At 45.6% G+C, this 17968-nt stretch overlaps 1 protein-coding gene across 1 annotated transcript; it reads left to right on the forward strand.

Moving 5' to 3' along the window:
- The first annotated feature begins 2007 nt into the window (after positions 1-2007).
- CALM1 (calmodulin 1) lies at positions 2008-17764 on the forward strand. Its single transcript, XM_077323478.1, has 6 exons — positions 2008-2258; positions 6223-6253; positions 10615-10758; positions 12902-13008; positions 16036-16171; positions 16532-17764. Exons 1-6 carry the CDS (start codon positions 2256-2258, stop codon positions 16558-16560), a joined length of 450 nt encoding a protein of 149 aa, XP_077179593.1. The 5' UTR covers positions 2008-2255; the 3' UTR covers positions 16561-17764.
- The last annotated feature ends 204 nt before the right edge of the window (positions 17765-17968 follow it).

A 17968-nucleotide genomic window follows, 5' to 3' on the forward strand; every position in this document is an offset into this window, starting at 1 on the left:
TATATATATATATATATATATATATATATATATATATATATATATATATATATATATATATATATATATATATATATATATATATATTAAAACAGTGCATAGTTTGGGTGAGAAAGGAAAGTCATTTCAGTGGTCACCCAAAGGTGACCAAGAGTTGGAAAAGAAACTTGGGAATGTTCCCACCTGCGTTTTAAGGCCTTATTTGTCTCAGACACTGAAGTTACAGCATGGGAGTGTGGTATTGGCATAGGAATGTGAAGGGCAGAAAAAGGTGGTTGCTTATTTCGGCAAAAGCTTCAGTGATGCAGAAAGAAAAGATTGCATCACCAGCAAAGAACTCCCGGTGGTGGCAAAGTCCATAGACCTTTTCCTACATTATCTGCATGGGAGGAAGTTTGTGGTGAGAACAGACATTCCTCTCTGACAATGGCTATTTTGGTTTAAAAGTCCAGGATAACGTAGATGTAGAAGTTACTGCAATCTGACTTCACCATCACAATCTGGACAGAGGGGATTAAAGCATGACAATGCATAGGCATTATCCTCCTATCTGCACAACAATAGTAACTAATGCCTGAGTCATGAATGCAAGCAGCTGGTTGCTGAGTTGAGTTTTGTATTTCTGGAAAAAATTATACATTTATTAAAAATTTGAGCACTTTCTCCAGATATCAAAAAATGGTGCAACAAAATGTTATCTTGCAAATTGATTCTATGAATTTCAAGCATTGTGGGGTATTATGTCCTCCCGATACCATTGCTGCGGCTTTTTGGTTTTGATGTGGGGGATTGTACGGCACTCAGGAATGATATGCTGTTCAGAAAATGGGTGACATCCTCCAGTGGCAGAGAAAGGCAGCTAAGGGAAGGGATGAATTACACCCTCACGGCAACATCACACCACACTTCTGAGTTGTAGAAACTTTTGCTAGGCAGGATTTTGTTTACTTCATTTATACCCCTCCCTTGGGTCCCAAAGTGGTTTATACACAACACTCCCCCCCCTACGTTTAACTTTCACAAGAACCTTGCAAGGTAGGTTAGACTGAGACTATGTGACTGACTCAAGGTCATTCGGCAAGCACTGGTAAATGGTGGAGGAAATGAGATGGGGAGGCCCCCAGGTTTATGTGCGCCCCAGCCCACTCTTTCTACTTTATAAAGGAAGGGCAAATCTTGTAATTGTCAGATCATGCCCCAGCTGCAGCATCACTAGTGCCTTGAGGATGGCAAGCAGCATGCCTTGGGTAGAATTGCAGCACCGAGAGTTTTCCCGTTTGTTTTGGAGGAGCGTGTACTTTCCCAGCAACGTTTAAGGGATCCTCTATTCTGACGGTTTTCCCCGAGGCCACGCCCCCAGACTGGAACCGGCATGCAAATATACCGAGTGCCATGGGATTTACAACAGAAATGGTGTTCTTCAAACGTGTGCCTCTGTTCTCACATATGCAGCTTCCTTTTGCTTTCCGTGGATTTACATGTCTACAAATCCCCCTCCAAAGCGGTATGCAAAAAAGATGCCGGAAACCCAGGCCAGGGAAGGCGTACTTTCCCTTGCCCTCCGTTGCCACAAACATATGGCTGTCACAGCAAACCACGCTGGACTACCGGACTTTCTCCTGCAAATCGGTCCCAGTCACTGAGGCAGACTGCAGGGGCTCTCCGCCCTAGCTGCAAAGCAAACCGCTTCTCCCGCGAGAGGCCTTTGCACAGGCCGCCAGAGCCACCTCAGGGCCGGCGTCCCGGCCGCCTTTCCTCCCCCTCCCTGAAGAGCCACTTCCACCTCGGAAGGCAGCAAGCGCACGCCGGCCGCCCAGGCCCGGGAGACGCATCTGCAGCAACCCCCTGGCAGGCAGGCAGGCAGGCAGGCAGGCAGGCTCGCCTCTGCGCCGCTGCGCTCCCTCCGCGGCTTTCTCGCAGGGCGCCGGGGACGGTCCCCCCCCCCCCTGCCTCGCCGCCTGCCAGCTGGGCTGGCGGAGGGGAGTGAGCGGGGGAGGGGCTGGGGCTGGGGGCAGGGCTGCCCGCCGCAGTCGCTCTGCCGCCGCCACATGCCATAGTCCGGGGAGGAGAGAAGGGAGAGAAAAAGGCGCTGCTTCGGCGGAGGGATACAGCGCGCGGTATAAAAGCGTCCAGGAGCAGCCTCACACCTACAGCATTTTGGGGCGAAGCGCAGAAGGAGCGAGCGAGCGAGCGAGCGCGAGCGAGGAAGAGAGCGCACTTCGGAGCCGCCCGTGCCCAGCCCGCCGCCAGCCACGATGGTAGGTCGCTTTCGCGCGGCGCTTTCCCGCAGCTGCCTGGCCAAGGCGCAAAGGACCCCAGTGCGGCCCCCGGACGGACGGAGAGGCATCTGGCGCCTGCTTTCCTCCCAGCTGCTGGTGCTGCGGCGCCTCTTGGATTTTTGCGCGGGTCGGGGGGCGCTTGGCGGCTGCAGCTTGGCCGGGACTGGGGACTGGGGCCGGGGTCCCTGGAGGTTGGCTCGCTCGTCGCGGCACTTTGCCCTGAGGCGATGGGGCGGCGGCAGCAGCAGCGGCCGCGCCAGCTGGGTGCGGTGGTTGCCGTCGGTTGCCTCGTGTCGTCCTGCCGCTGCCGCCGGCCGCCCTTTCCTCCGCCGCCCCGCGGCACTTTTGCCCCGAGAAGAGGGGAGAGTTGCTGGGGCGCGCCGGCTGCCAGTCCTCGGAGCGCCCCGTGCCGCTGCCGCTGCCGCTCCTCCTCCGCCCCCGTCCAACAGCGAGCGCCTCGTCCAGCTCTCCTGGGCCTTGGCAGTTAGTTCCCTCTCCACGCCCGAGGCGCTTTCCCGGAACTGGCGTCCTTCCCGCCGCGCTGCAGGCATCCCCGAGGGCTGGGCAGGCGGGCCGTCCGGGGCTCGCGGCTTGGCGCTGGCCTGGGGCGATGCTGCGAAGAGGGTCGGGACGGGGCGCCCGGGCTGGGGCGTTTGGACGGCCTGCGGGGCTGGGGGGGGGGGGGCGCAGCCTGTCCCTCCCTCCCCCCAGCCGGGCGGGCGATTTTCACCCTTGTGGCCGCGCCTTGCTCGAGGGCAGCTCGTTGCTGGGCTCTCCCGAGGGCTGCGGAGGTTGTGGCGGTGTCTGACGGATGCTTATGCCTGCCCCACGTCGGATGGTTTCGTGGGAGACTTCGCGGCAGGGCTGTTGCTTCATGACTGGGCGGGTGGGGGTGGATGGAGGGTAACACGCCCCAGGCACAGCAGAGGGGAGGGCGCTTCACCCTGCCCCCCCCCCCCGGTGTTCCACCTCCAATTCTTGAGTGGGGGGGGGGAAGTTTGTGGAGGAAGGTTTAGACCCTGACACAGTTTGGGCCCTCAGCTTCCTATAGGCTCGAAAGAGGGGGTAGTGTCTCCCCAAAACGCTGCCTTGCCTCCTGGTTGTACCCCGAGGATCAGAAAGGCGAAAAGGATGCTGCCTGCCCTTGCCTATGAGTGAAATGCGGGACTTGTCCCTCCCCCCCCTCCCTTCCGTAGGGGTTGGTGTTAAGTGGTAGTTTTTCCGGACTTGATTCATGCACCACGCAAGGGTGTGATCGGTCCCTGGTGTGTGGCGTAACTTTCCCTGCGGAGCAGAGAGAGAGAGAGAGAGCCTTTCCTGGGCAGAAGCTCCACAGCTTGGATATCCAGAGAATGGAGGTGATGCTTTTTTGGCAAGAAGCCCTTCTTTGACTGATGGAGGGGGCGGAGGGATCAGGACTGGGTTTGCTTGGGGATGATGCCAGTTCAGGGTTTGGGAGGGGTGGGGTGTCAAAAGGATGCTTGACACAATCCCCCTTTCCTACACCAGCTGCAGTGCGCAGGGCAAGGGGGGAGGGGAGCCTCTGCAGCTATTGCGTTGTTTCTCTCCCCCCCCCCCAAACTCTTCAAGCGCAGCAATACTGAAAGCCCTGGGCTGCATTACATCATGTTGCCTCCTCCAGCCCCCCCCCCCGCAACCCCAAGAGGTGGTGAGGGTGAAACCTGCATCCTTTCAAATGACAACGTGACTTTTCCTTTTCTCTTTCTTCCTCCCCCTTCCCTATTTGCTTGTGGCTGGTGGAAGCCAACAGTTGCCAAGGAGGCTTGTTGAGGAAATAGCTGGCTGTAGGAGAAGAACTGGAAGCCCTGGATGGTGCACGGGCCGTTCAAAGCGCTGGGCTGGCAGGCTGATCTTTGGGTACCAAGAAGGAACTGGCTGCTGTGTCAAAAGTCAAGGTTACTCCTTGTGCAGCAGCCGGCCTTGGGAAGCTTGCTCTGCAGACATTTCCCCTGCCATTGTTTTTTCTTCCTGGCAATGTGACTTGCCTTGGACATCTAGAATGGGCCCAGTGGATTCCTCAAAGACCAAGCAGGGTTTATGTCTCTGTTGTTCCCTTCCTTCAGTCTCTCGCAGCAGATGCTTAGAGATCCATCCCAATATTGTGAAATAGTAAGGGGGGGGGGAGAAATGTATAGTAGAGAGGGTAAGTCTGGACTACAGATGTCCAAATATGATTCTGGAGCATGCAGCATGCTTCCCTCACTCCCCCCTTCATCCAGGGTGACATCACCAGGTTCTGATTCATTTTTTTCTTTTCTTTTTTAATTACTGGTCTGGGTGGGGTGGCTGTTTCGGGGACTGTGTGAGGTCTGTTTGCCTGAGTCGCCAGTGTGGTGGATGCTACCCAGTTGCAAACTGTTTTGCTGCTATAAGGCAGCCCAAATCTTGGTCTGAGGGTTTTCTGCACTGTGGCTCTGTTGATTTGCATTTCTTTTCTATTGAGGTGTGGCCCTGTTTCCTGTTCTGCATTGCTCTGATATGTTATGTAAATCACTATGTCAACTTAGCTCAGGAAAGGAAAATCCAGGGGCAGGTTTTTGAAAGGAAAGAGAGAGAGAGAAGACAGTATTTTTCATTGGGAGCTAAGCAAAAATGGAGATGCTTCTTTTGGAATGTGGTTAATTCAGGAGAAAAAAAAATCCTGGTTGCCAACAGCGTTTTTTGAACCTGCAGCTGTGCTCTGCTGCATATACCGGTCTACAAAGCCCACAAACCCTTCCTGCTGCATTTGTTGGAAGCATGTTGTGCACATGTAACACACGATAGTGGAACAAGGCTTGTCAGAGATGCTTCAAAAGTCTTCTGTGCCAGTTGGAATGTAGGTCACAGCTTCCATTTTTAATGTCTGTGTATACATTCCTTAATTCCAAACAAGCTTAAAAGGCTGCTTATATTTCATTTGTCCACATGGCTGAAAATGAAAGGGGGGGGAGAGAGAAATGATATAGTGCATATGATCCTTTTTCAGTAACCCTACTCATCTTTGCATAACTCCAACTTTAAAATGGGGGGAAATCATTAAGACCAAGGGAGGCTGAGAGGTATGGGTGGAACTCTGACAAAAGCAGCAGCCATGAGAGGTTGGAAGCGAAGCAGGGTCAGGTGTGCTTAGTAGTTGGATGGGAGACTATGCAGAAGAAGGCAATGGGTAAACCACCTCTGCTCATCTCTTGCCTTGAAAACCCTAAGAATGGTCTTCCATGAGTTGATTGCAACTTGACGCTACTTAATTATTTACTGTTTAATTGGGAGAGGTAAATGTGTGAGTCTTAGGATTTTTCATGACAACTCGGAAGAAGTGCAGCGTCTTCCTTGCACAGCTTTTGGAGTTGGGCATCTCTGACTGGCGTCGTAACTAAGACTTGTAAACAGTGTATGAATTTTTTAAAAGGCACTCTTTAATTGCGTGGCACAGTCTCAATTGCCAGAGCCTATTAGATGGTATAATAGCAAGCAAGTTTAAATATTAAAACTCAACCCTGGGTTATATTTTGGCTGGTTTCTGAGGAGACCCAGAAACATGGTGACATGGCCTTGTTGGCTTGCTCGTAAGCCCGCACTTGTCTGTAGTCCCAGGAGCACAGGTTCTGTGGCAGAGTCGCCTCTTGGCTGTAGAGAAGCTGGGATGCAGATATGAAGAGAGAACACCTGTGCATGTGAGTCTTGCCTGCCAAGACAAGGAAAACACCTGGCCAGGCAGTTTACTGTTTCCTTCGCCTCCTCCTCCTCCTGCGCCATTTCCACTCTGTTCCCTCTGCCTGTTAATGGATAGAGTGACTTCTATCGTGGGATGTCCCTGTGGTGCCTAACGTTAACACATAACACAATGCCCTGTAGCCTCTTGAAGTTGCTGTCGCATCTTGTGGTTTGACATAGCTACAGGCAAACAATGTTCTGAAATACTTTTCTATTCTTTACATAGGCCGATCAGCTGACCGAAGAACAGATTGCTGGTAAGTATCCTAATTGGAGGGAGACGGTTTCTGTTGGCCTAGCAACCTATTCCGAATATAAAAATATTGCAGAACATTCTCGGTGGCTGGCATCGCTTGGCTGCTTGCTCTTCAGATGGTGTGTTCCTGTCAGGCTGGTCTTTACATAAGAAAGGAAAGACTGATTAAAAAAACAACAAAAACAAAGTCATATTTCCTATTCAGAGATTCATATATTTCTGGAACAAATGTGCTGGATTTTTTAACGGTAGAGATTTAAACATAACTGTTTCACACACATCTCTTCTGTGTTCTATATAGTTATGTTTCCTTCAAGACAAATGAAATGTATGCATAAAGAAAGCCAAACCAGACCCATTCAAGGACACCAATAAAGATCACTTAATTGAGGAGAAGTGTCCAGACTTTTCCAGAAGCAAGGGCAGGGCCAACTCTTTCTTCCCAGATATGAAAAGTAAACATCAGCTGACAAGATAACTAGAAGGCTCACAACACAGGCCCCAAATCATTGAAGGTAGAGTTAATTTATGACCCTGGACAGATACAGGAGGATCCTAGTTCCTGTAATGGACAGGGCACACTGTTGTATTGATAATGGCTGACCTCAACAGTCATTTGTTCCCCTTTGGTTCATCCTTTCATAGGAAAGCAGCTTTTAATTCAGCGTGTTGTATTCAGTCAAGAGAACAAGCTTATTTGTCTGCTGGTCAGAGACACTTAATTATATATATGTGATCAATTTTTTAATCCATTCTCAGTCCTGTGGGTAACTCATGCAACGCCATGCAGGAGGGAAGGGTTAACCCCCCCAAAAAGATGAACCAAATGGAATAATACAAAAAGCTACTTGAATCCACGAAAACCTATTAACAGTGGTATGAGATTGAAAAATAATAGAAAAAGAATTTAAAAATTAAAGAAGAAGTAAGAAAGAACTAATTAAGAAGTTTCATGACTTTTCTGGAATGTATTGTCACAGACACACACATACACACACACCCTTTTAAAAATCCTGTGCATGGCCTTGCTTTCAAGACACCCTTAAAGCTTTTTGGAAAGCAATACTGTTTTACAGTAATGGCCTTATTAAAGGGTTTGGAATTCTCAGAAACTTGAGTGTCTCTCTGCTGGAAATAGAGAACAAAACATGCTTTCATGAGTGGTAATTGCAGAGAGCACCTTGAAAAAAGTAATATGGGAGCTGTAGGAAAATACTACCTCTGTGTGAATAGTGCAAATTGATTTTTTTTTTTGCATCATGATAACTTGTCCAGTCAGTAATAGTTCTGCATAGACCTAGCAGAAATCTCTGTTCTGTAAACAGAAGCTATATCAGTTGGGCAGCTGCATTGACTAGCACAATGGTGGGCTGCCCACCTTCATGTGAGCTGCTGTTCTCTCTTGCTTTCACCAATAGCCTATGGCAAGAATGCACTCTTGACATCTTGCAGTGTGTAACTCATACTTGTTATAGCATGAATGTATTTGTTGTTGAACAATATAACTCACCTGCTGGACCAGATCAAGGTCTGCCTTGTCTGGCATTCATCCTCGGCAACCGATAGGTACTTGGTAGTGTAGCAAAACCTGACTAGTGGTCTACCAGTAAACTAGATCAACCTTCTGCCAGTCCATAGACTACAACATTACAGGTTAATTTAATTTAGTTTGAGATTTATACACTACCTCTCTGTGCAAGGCTGCGTCGGGGTGGTTTCCCTGAAAGTGTACCCCCCTGAATGTCATGGCATTTATTTTACAGTAAATGTATTTAGGTTTGGGGTTTCATTTATCCAGACTCTGAAGCAACTCAGACAGAATCCAAATATAACTGGTCTGAATAATTTTATTGCAAGTCCTGCCAACAAGTGAATGCTTCTTGTCACTAACTGTTTTTCTTGGAGCATGCCATCTTGGTTCTAAATCCCAAAGTCCATTATGCTGTTATGAATATACCAGGTGACCTTGGGGAATCTGCTGTTTTTCATTCGTGATCCTCCAGTCTCTGTTAGGGATTGGCCTTTCACATTTTCTCAATTGTTGCATCTCTTTGAACAGAATACAAGTGTACACAGACCTTGACCGTTTATGCACTGGAGGTTTCATGCCAGGCTGCAGGCTGGAGTTTTAGTTGTGGCAGGTTGCCCCACCTCTTCTTGAACCCACATGGGGGAGCATTTGGCCTGGTGCATGTCATCCGCCCCTGATTTGTGCTCTTGCACAGGAGCTGGGGCAGTGAAGTTCCCAGTGCATAAATGGTTCTTGACAAAAACACATCTATTGTGTTTATGAACAAGTTGCCTTCTTCTCTTACTGATGTGTATTCAAAACTTACTGCCTTTTAGAAACGCTGAATGGAATGGATTAAAATACATTTGGTTAGTTAGCCTAGGCTTCCCCATAAAGAGGTCTCAAAATCCAGTTTCATTTGTACATTTGTTTAGTGTGAAAATCAGTAAACGATGCTGTGTGAATTTGAATCCCCAGCCAGCCATAATGCTCGCCAACTTCAGTCACTGAATCTCAGCCTGCATTTCTTCCATGATGGAATTCCGGAGATGTGTGCAGTGTTCTGCATAATAGTTCTTCTGTGTCTTTGTTTATGCCAAAAAATACTGCTTGCCGATGAGCCAGTTATTTATTTCTGATATGTAGTGATATGTAGCCTTTATCGAACCAGTCATCTCGGAGCAGTTTAGATCAGTTAACATATAATACAGTTAAAGTCATCAGTACAATTACCAGTCAATCAATTATTAAAATCATTTGGATCAGTTAATTAACCCAGCCAGTTATCATAAATTATAGTTCCTTCTGGTCAAGAAGGAAAAAGAAATAAGAGCTGAGTGAGGAACATGGAGGCCCACGGACGTTTTTCATGCAGCCTCAACCATAAGCCTGGCGGAAGAGCTTTTTGCAGGCCCCGCAAAACTGTCAGCTCCGTCAGGGCCCTGATGTCCTGTGGATATTGTAAAGCTGAATTGGCCATACCTGAATAGCTCATGCTAGCCGGGTCTCAGAAGCTAAGCAGGGTCAACTCTGGGGTTGGTATTTGATTGATTGATTGATTGATTGATTGTATTTATATACTGCCCTCCCCGAAAGCTCAGGTTTACATGAAACAAGAAACTCCGTTTATAGTAACAAGGTGATAACAACACTAACACTAACATAATAACAATATCATTAAAGAATAGTGGAAACTGCAAAGAGCATCAGCTCAACTCATACTGAGGCCGAGTGGGTTGGGCAGATTCGTAGTAGACATTGTAGGAGGAAGGCTTGGGGGCCACCGGAAAGGAGTGGTTTAGGTCGACCTCAACCAAATGCCTGGCGGAGGAGCTCCCTTTTGCAGGCCCTGTAAAACTGTTCAAGTCCAGGATCACTGCAGAGGCAAGCAGTGGCAAATCAACTCTGAACATCTCTTGCCTGGAAAATACTCTGGGTTCACCATTAGTCAGCAAACAAACCCTGAAGTTGAATTGGAGATGCTGATAGTTACAAGAAAGATTAAAGGGGTATATAGTGGTTAGTTGAAGTTACTGGGTCTTGTGAAAACTCATTCTTCTGTTTGACCATCTGTAATGTGATAGAGTTCATGTTCTCATATTTCCAATGCATCTCAATGGAGCATACCCTGGGACAGTTTGAGGGACGATACCCTTGCAGCTGCCTCATGCCAAATCAGGGCATAGATCACTTGCTACCTTATCTTTTTAACTCGTTGATGAAATGCTGAGGATTGAACCTGGGACCTTCTGTATGCAAAGCAGATGTTCTACCACTAAGCCATGGTCCCTCTTCTATTAACTATATAGACATAGAATAGTGGCTGTTCAGAATTTTTCATTGAGCATGATGGCTGAGTTGGGGACTTAACCCTAGTCTCCCTCTTTAAATTCGAACACTTGAGTCCACCACATTGGGGTTGTGTCTTTAGATCAGAGGTAGTCAAACTGCAGCCCTCCAGATGTCCATGGACTACAGTTCCCAGGAGCCCCTGCCAGCTTTTGCTGGCAGGGGCTCCTGGGAATTGTAGTCCATGGACATCTGGAGGGCCACAGTTTGACTACCCCTGCTTTAGATGATGTTCACTAGCAATTAATGTAGTCAACAGGATAAGAGAATTGACACCGATAAGCAGGAAATAATGCTTCGTACATGTATATAACCAATCAGGTTATATATAGAGTATTTGCATACGTAAACTTGTGGTTTAACATAGATCAAATCTGTCTATTGTGGTGTGACCCAGATCAGATCTGCCTGTTGAGGGATCACCTTTTGGGCTTTGGTTTTAATACTGCTCTTATATGGCAGTTATCCTGCTACCTGGTGATGGGGTTTCTTTCTATCCTCAGAATTCAAGGAAGCCTTCTCTCTATTTGATAAAGATGGTGATGGCACCATCACAACAAAAGAACTGGGGACTGTCATGAGGTCGCTGGGTCAGAACCCAACAGAAGCAGAATTACAAGACATGATCAATGAGGTAGATGCGGATGGTAAGTGCTTGAATATGCGACTAGCCTATTTTGAACGTGTGAATAGTCTGCTGTTCTTGTGTGCATTGGCTTCTCTGATACAGACTTCTGGTTAAAGCATGTTCAAAGAAATTATGGTATCTTGACCCGTGTTTTTAAAATATTTCTAATGAAAAGTCATGGTTGTTCTGACAGCTGTCTTGTCTAAGTTAAAATATTTGAATATTTGTGATGCCATCAAAGGACTGGCTGAAGGAGTCCTTTGAATGCCAACTAGCTAGGTTGTCTGCAGCATTCCTGTCTTCTCCTTTTGAGATCTGCTCTGACTTAAGCTAAAACAAAATTCCCTGTCCCTGGCTAGCATCCCCCTAGTCTTCTGAGTTGGTTGTGGTAGTCAAAGCAAGAAGAAAATCTGGAGGCCTCGGATGCCAATAACGAGACTCTTATAAGGTGTTGCTTCCCCAGGGAACTGGAACCCCCAAAAGTCTTCTGAGATGCTAATATTCTAGATGCCAAGCAAGGAAGCCTCTTCATTGCTGTATATGCTGCATCAACAAAATAAGTGAAGCCGCAAAATGCTAGTGGTGACTAAGATTAGGGGATAATGAAGCATACTGAGTGCTTGCATTTATCAGGATTTTGCATTTGGGTTTTGAGAACCCAAGATGTTCTGTGATGGAGGAAGTGGAAGTGAAGAGAAATGGCTCTCTCCAGTTTTGAATCTAGCCCAGGGAGTGTGTTTTTGCTGTTAATCAAATTGAGTAGCAGCTCCTGGGACTTCTTTTAACATCTTGACTTTCCTTCCTCGTTGCAATGGCAGGCAGTTTTCAGACGTAACTCTCTAGTTCTTTAGCACTTAAAGGTCTTTTTTATTTAAAAAAAACTATCTAAGAGGAGTTATAATATGGAATGGCCGTAAGTGGGTGGTAGAGGGTCCCCATCCCACCAGAACTTCCATCCCCTTGCCAGGCACTGCATGAGATCTTCTTAGTGGGACAGAAGTAATGGGAGAACCATTTCCCAAGACGTCTGTCTCCTTCCTCAACAAAAGGCCTTCAGGGATAACATATTGAAAAAGACTGAACTGTTATTATATTCCTGTGTATTTCATATCTGACTCATGGCTGTCATGAGTCAATTAGTCTAATGCCTGGCTAAAAATTGTTAAACACATACATCTGATTATTTTAGAAGAATATTTCCCATGAGGTCGTATTTCCCATGAGGTCTGCTGGTGTGCTACTAAAAGTGAAGTTTGTTAATTTTAGGAAGTTTCTTGGGATCTTGAAATTTAACTTGTATCTCAAATTGCTATGTTGACATATTCACTCCATAATTTGCTGGAGGGAGGGGCATATTGGGTTGTACATTAAATCACAAGTGCTGGTGTGACCTAAACTCTGCCCTTTTTATATTCCCTTCTTCTTTAAGCCATTAATAACAAGAAACACTTACCATTTGAGGGAGCTGTCAGTGGTCTGGTCTGGGAAGAATATCATGAAAGGCTACAAATACAATATTGACCCTTGCAGAATGCAAGAATGTCTGCAAAATCTTTGGGTTTTTTTTAAAGGAGTAGGGAAGGAAAGAACCGTCTGGTACAGAAAACTTTAGGGTGTGTTACTTTTGAACTTAATATCTGTTGAAAGTTATAAACATCCAGAAGTGCCCCTGGTGGGTAGGAGGAGGTACTGCACAGATTCCACAGATAGAATCATAGAGTTGGAAGGCGTTTCAAGGGTCATCTAGTCCAACCCCCTGCACAATGCATGTATATATTGGTGTCAGTTTTGTCTACACTTCTGCATGAAATGTCTTAAGCATTCTGATAGCTGCACTTCAAGTTTTGAGGATTTCACAGTAACTGGGGGGACTCCATGCTCAACCTCTCAAGAATTTTACCTGCTATGCTACTGCTATCTATAATAGTGGTTTAATGGAACTTGTATAGTTGTGTTTGATTGGAAGGGCAACAACTATTTAGGGAAGATGCCAATTGAAGATTGCATTGCCTGAAAAGACCACCAACTTTTTAAAGGTTTTAGAAGAAAACCAAGAGTTCAGGAATTTCTGATCTGTCCAAGAACAGGCTTTGTTATAAATTAATTGATGCATTTTAAAATAACAGCTCCTGGCTTTAACTCTCCTCCACTTTGTCTTCAAGGCAATGGCACTATTGACTTCCCAGAATTCTTGACCATGATGGCCAGAAAAATGAAGGACACAGACAGCGAGGAAGAAATTCGTGAGGCGTTCAGAGTCTTTGATAAGGTGTGGCTTGGAGACATTTAACCAGCTGTTTATTTGGTCCAGTCCACAAAAGCTGAGAGCTAAAATAAAGCTGACTTCTTTGTAGGGTTCTAGTGTGTTGCAGTGGACAGACTGTGGGGTTTGCTATGGAATTTTCGGTGGTCACCTCTCTTTGGTCCAGTGTTACCTTTCTAGTCTGGCTTGTACAAGGGTAGTTGGTAAGAATAAATATTTTCAAATTCATAAAACTTTCATTCAGTTGTAAAAAAAAAAAACTTTAAAAAACAAAACGTTCAGTGAAAATTTAAAAGCAAGCATGGAAGAGTAAATTTCTTGGTAATGATCTAAAGTGACAAAAATCTCTACGCAGGAACAGTCAGTACTGGGAGCAGGCAAGGCGAGAAGTTGTTTTTTTGGACCTTGCTTTTTACTGCCAAAGGAGTCTCAAAGCAGCTTACAATCACATACCCTTCCTTCCTTCACAACTGTGAGGTAGGTGAAGCTGAGAGAGCTGACTGGTCCAAGGTCACCCAGCTGGCTGCACGTGTAGGAAAAGCAGGGAATCCAACCTGGTTCTCCAGATTAGAGGTAGCTGCTCTTAAACCACTACACCGAGCTGCTCTTAACTATTACACCAAGGGTATTCCTGGTCTGAGGTGCCTTTACTAAAAAGGCCCCGATGCTCATGACAACCTGCTCCACTCTAAACCCAGACCTTAATACAACTTTAGAAATGAAAAATGATGTTGAATTAGAATTCGAAACTGGTAACCAACCAATGGAAGACCTTTGAGAACTTGTGGGACTTGCACGCCTGATAGTAGTAACTTGGTGCCGCGATCCGGACTCATTGAAAATCCCAGTCTTGATGGGCAGCTCCGCTTTTGCTTACACACAGCTACAGTTATCAGAAAGCCTGAATTGGCTGCAGCTTCTCCTTCCAGCATATGCACTAAACTTTGGTTTATTGTCGTGCACAATGTGAAAAAGCTCTTGCATCTTAATTCTGTGGTAAGAGAATAACAGAGCTTTTAACATCAGTATTGATCCCATTGGATGTTTGGCTTGGCTGAGAGAGTGATAGATAGTGAAATTAATTTTCAGTGTAACAAGGATGAGAAGAATTGAGCAAAGCCCTTTGGTAGAGATGCTGGAACCTGTTTTGTTTCAGATGCAGTATGAGTTGTACCGTATAGCCCGGAGAATGGCCTTTCCAGGTTTTTTTGGGTTCTGTGGCCCAGAGAATCTTATGTCCTCCACTTATTGGGCATGTCTGCTGAAACACCAAAGGCCAAATTCAACCCAGGTGTACTTCCAGTTTGTATTGAACCATAGTTCCATGGACCACCTTACAGTGTTTTTTAGAGCTTAGTAGGGAGCAGGGATTTCAAAAACCTAGAGAAAATTAAATCACCTGGAAGTCCTTTGGATGTGCCTAAGTGAGCTTTCTCCAGACTGACTTAAATACTCATTTTTCTTTGCTTTCCCATTTCTGTTCTAGATGCCACTTTTGATTCTTGTCATTGAGGAGAAATTTCCCATTGTTGTTTAGAAAAATCTGTAAAGGAGAAACAAAACATGCATTCTGTTCTGTCTGATATTCACGGAGCTTCTGGGTGCATTGTCAGCCCTCAGCATAGACATTAAGCCAAAAGGGTGGGTGGGAAGTGGCCCATGGACTTCTAATCAGGTGAGCTGGGTTTGATTCCCCATTCCCCCACATGCAGCCAGCTGGGTGACCTTGGGCTCGCCACGGCACTGATAAAATAGTTCTGACTGAGCAGTAATATCATGGCTCTCTCTGCTTAACCCACCTCACAGGGTGTCTGTGGTGGGGAGAAGAAAGGGAAGGCAATTGGAAGCTGCTTTGAGACTCCTTCGGGTAGAGAAAAGCAGCATATAAGAGCCAACTCTTCTTCTATTTATTCTACGTATATATATGCTGCCCTTCTCTGATGGCTCAGGGCAGCTTACAAAGTTAAAATACACATTATATGTAATAAGTAATATAAAATTATAAAAACACAGTGGGGATAATTATAAATATAAATTGCACTACTCCACATTCATCTCTTAGTTCCAGGGGATGGGAAATGGTGAGGTGCATCTTCAGTAGATTTAAATGGGTGGCCGGGAGGCCAGCAGACATGAAATGTTATCTTCATGCCTCAACCATGGGCCTGGTGGAACAGCTCTGTCTGCCTGCAGCTGAACAATAGAATCCAGTCAAGTTCCTGTTGATAAGTGGTTGAGGGCCACAGTCTTTGTATTAAATTTTGGTTCTTTATCCATCTATGACTACTGCTCCAGTTTCTTTTTAGAAGGCCTGATGAAATAGCTCCCCCCCAACCCCCCCCCCACACCATGTAGAATCATAGAATCATAGAGTTGGAAGGGACCTCCTAAGTCATCTAGTCCAACCCCCTGCACTATGCAGGACACTCATGTCCCAATCGCTCATCTACTGTAACCTGCCAATCCTTGAACCTTCACAGAATCAGCCTCTGTCAGATGGCTCTCCAGCCTCTGTTTAAAAATCTCCAAAGATGGAGAACCCACCACCTCCCGAGGAAGCCTGTTGTCATATTTTTATTGTATCTGTCTTCCAGAGAACCCAGCGGCAGACATGCTTCTTTGTAATATCTTTGCAACAGGTGCGTGAAGTAGGTTAGGCTACGGGAGAGTCACCAGCTCAAGACCACCCCATGAGCTTCATGGGATTGAATTCGAGACATGCCAATCAGGACAGCTCACAGCCAGCCAGTGTGGTCTCCTTCCCCTCATACAAGATGTCCAAAATAACTTTTGAAAAGGCTAAATGTGTCCGAGGGAAGGCTTTTGCTGTTTCTGTGCAACTGTTTCTATTACCAAACCGGCCTTACCATCAGCAAGCTCTTTCAACCTTGGGATGTCTTTTGGAAAAGATGAACAAGAAACGTTAAGATGGAGGCAGATTGTTTGAACCCCCAAGCCTCTAGTGTGCTATTGACCCCCTACTAGCATTTAAGGCTTCCTGCAAAGTAAAGTTCTCTCTTGCTGTCTTTCCAGGACGGCAATGGCTACATCAGCGCGGCTGAATTACGTCATGTTATGACAAACTTAGGCGAAAAGCTAACAGATGAAGAAGTAGATGAAATGATCAGAGAAGCAGATATCGATGGGGATGGGCAAGTGAACTATGAAGGTAAGGTCTGGTTCATGTGTCTAGTTAGCCCTGTGAAGGGTTGGGAGCCTGTGTGCTTGGGTTTGAACTTGTGTGCTATGACTGCGTTCATGCGCGGTACATAGCCTCAGCTGCTAGCCACGCTTTTCTCCAGAACTTCTGTTTCTGCAAGCTCAATGCTTTTCAGTGGGCCTTTATACAAAGAGAAGCTATGGAGGAAGCAGAAGCATGTTCCTCAGGGCATGGAACTCATTTACAGGGTCTGAGTGTGTGTTTGTCCCCAATTACCTGTGTTGGTGGTTTCTGCTACAGAAGCCAGTTTTACCACTTCCTTTCCCACTGGGGCTAAAAGTAGCGCATTATGTCGTTTGTCTCTTTCAGAATTCGTACAGATGATGACTGCAAAATGAAGAGATCTCCCCTCACCTTTTTTTTCCTCTAGAAGAATCAAATTGAATCTTTTACTTACCTCTTGCAAAAAAAATGTTCATTTATTCATTCTGTTTCTGTATAGCAAAACTGAATGTCAAAATACCTTCTGTCCACAAACTGCATGTAATGGTTGGTGGTCCTGTTCCCCTCCCAAAAAAAAAAGATTGAGTTAAACATCAAGTTCTTTCCCCCCCAGTATAAATAATTGTACTACCTTTAAAATAAGAAAGCACTTAGAGAACTCCGCAAAAGTTCCATTTGCTAATGACTATTACACTGTTTGGGCTCGCCAGTTTTTCATGCATGCAGCTTGACAATTGAGCACAGTCAGACATTTGTATTAAAAAGAGTTTTTTAAAAACCCAGGAAAAAAATACGCAGAACCTAAGAACAAAAAAAAAATTCCACTGTTTTGTCCAAAAGTGGATTCTGGCTCAATTTGTAGTGATAAATTGTCATAGCTGGTTTACTTTTCAAAATTGGTTTATACCTCAGGATGGTATGCAGCAAAACTGGTTGAAGGGATGCAAAATGGTTAGATGGGGTCCCCGCCCCCCCGAAGGTGGAAAGATTCTCGTCTGTTGTAGCAGCGTCCTCCTTCCCCCAAACGATGGAAAGCATAGGTGGCATGTATGTATTACATTGGTTTTAATTTTGACTGCATTGCACTATTGTGAAACGGGTGTCAGGCTGTTAACCGTTCACAAAATTTTAAAAGGAGACCTTCACTGGGGTGGGGAAAAGGAAAGCCTCTTTGGACGACACTCTCATTTAAAAAACAAAAACAAAACCTTCTGTCCCAAGACTTGGAGTTGGCAGAGAAGCCTGTGGACTTCAGCACAATTATCAACATCGCTGTTCAAAATATTTACAGTTTATGTCCATTCCAAGTTGTAAATGCTAGTCTTTTTTTTCCAATAAAAGACCATTAACTTAAAGATGGTGTTACATGCTTCGTAAAGGCGCATATACATATATATCTATATATCTATACAATTGAGAGACTAAACCAAAAAGGGCAGTAGGAAGGGGAAATGTTTTCTATGAATGACTTGCTGCTAAATTATAATGCACATGTATGCAATAACGTATCCCGTTTAACCTTTCTTCAAGATGGCAAGAACTGACCTCTTGTAACCCAAGACCTTTGCTATAAATAAATGAACTTGTGCTTGCCTTTCATATCCTGACCCTCTTAATTCTGTGGCTCAAACGGGCTTCATTCTGGCTTGCCTGTAGTCTGCTGGGGTGTGGCACCATTTCTTCAAATGTGTTGGGAACGCTAGGATTTGCATCTTAACAAAAAAGGAATGTGCTTGGATATTTTAAAATATTTACTAACTACTCTTTCGAAGACTTCTGAGTTGCACAAAGGCAGTTCACGGT

Source organism: Paroedura picta, chromosome 2, assembly GCF_049243985.1.
Source record: "Paroedura picta isolate Pp20150507F chromosome 2, Ppicta_v3.0, whole genome shotgun sequence".
NCBI classification, from domain to species: Eukaryota; Metazoa; Chordata; class Lepidosauria; order Squamata; family Gekkonidae; genus Paroedura; species Paroedura picta.

Coding starts and splice junctions, on each gene's coding strand:
- CALM1 (XM_077323478.1), top strand. Junction 6,254..10,614: donor GACCGAAGAACAGATTGCTG/GTAAGTATCCTA, acceptor TTCTATCCTCAG/AATTCAAGGAAGCCTTCTCT. Junction 10,759..12,901: donor CAATGAGGTAGATGCGGATG/GTAAGTGCTTGA, acceptor TTTGTCTTCAAG/GCAATGGCACTATTGACTTC.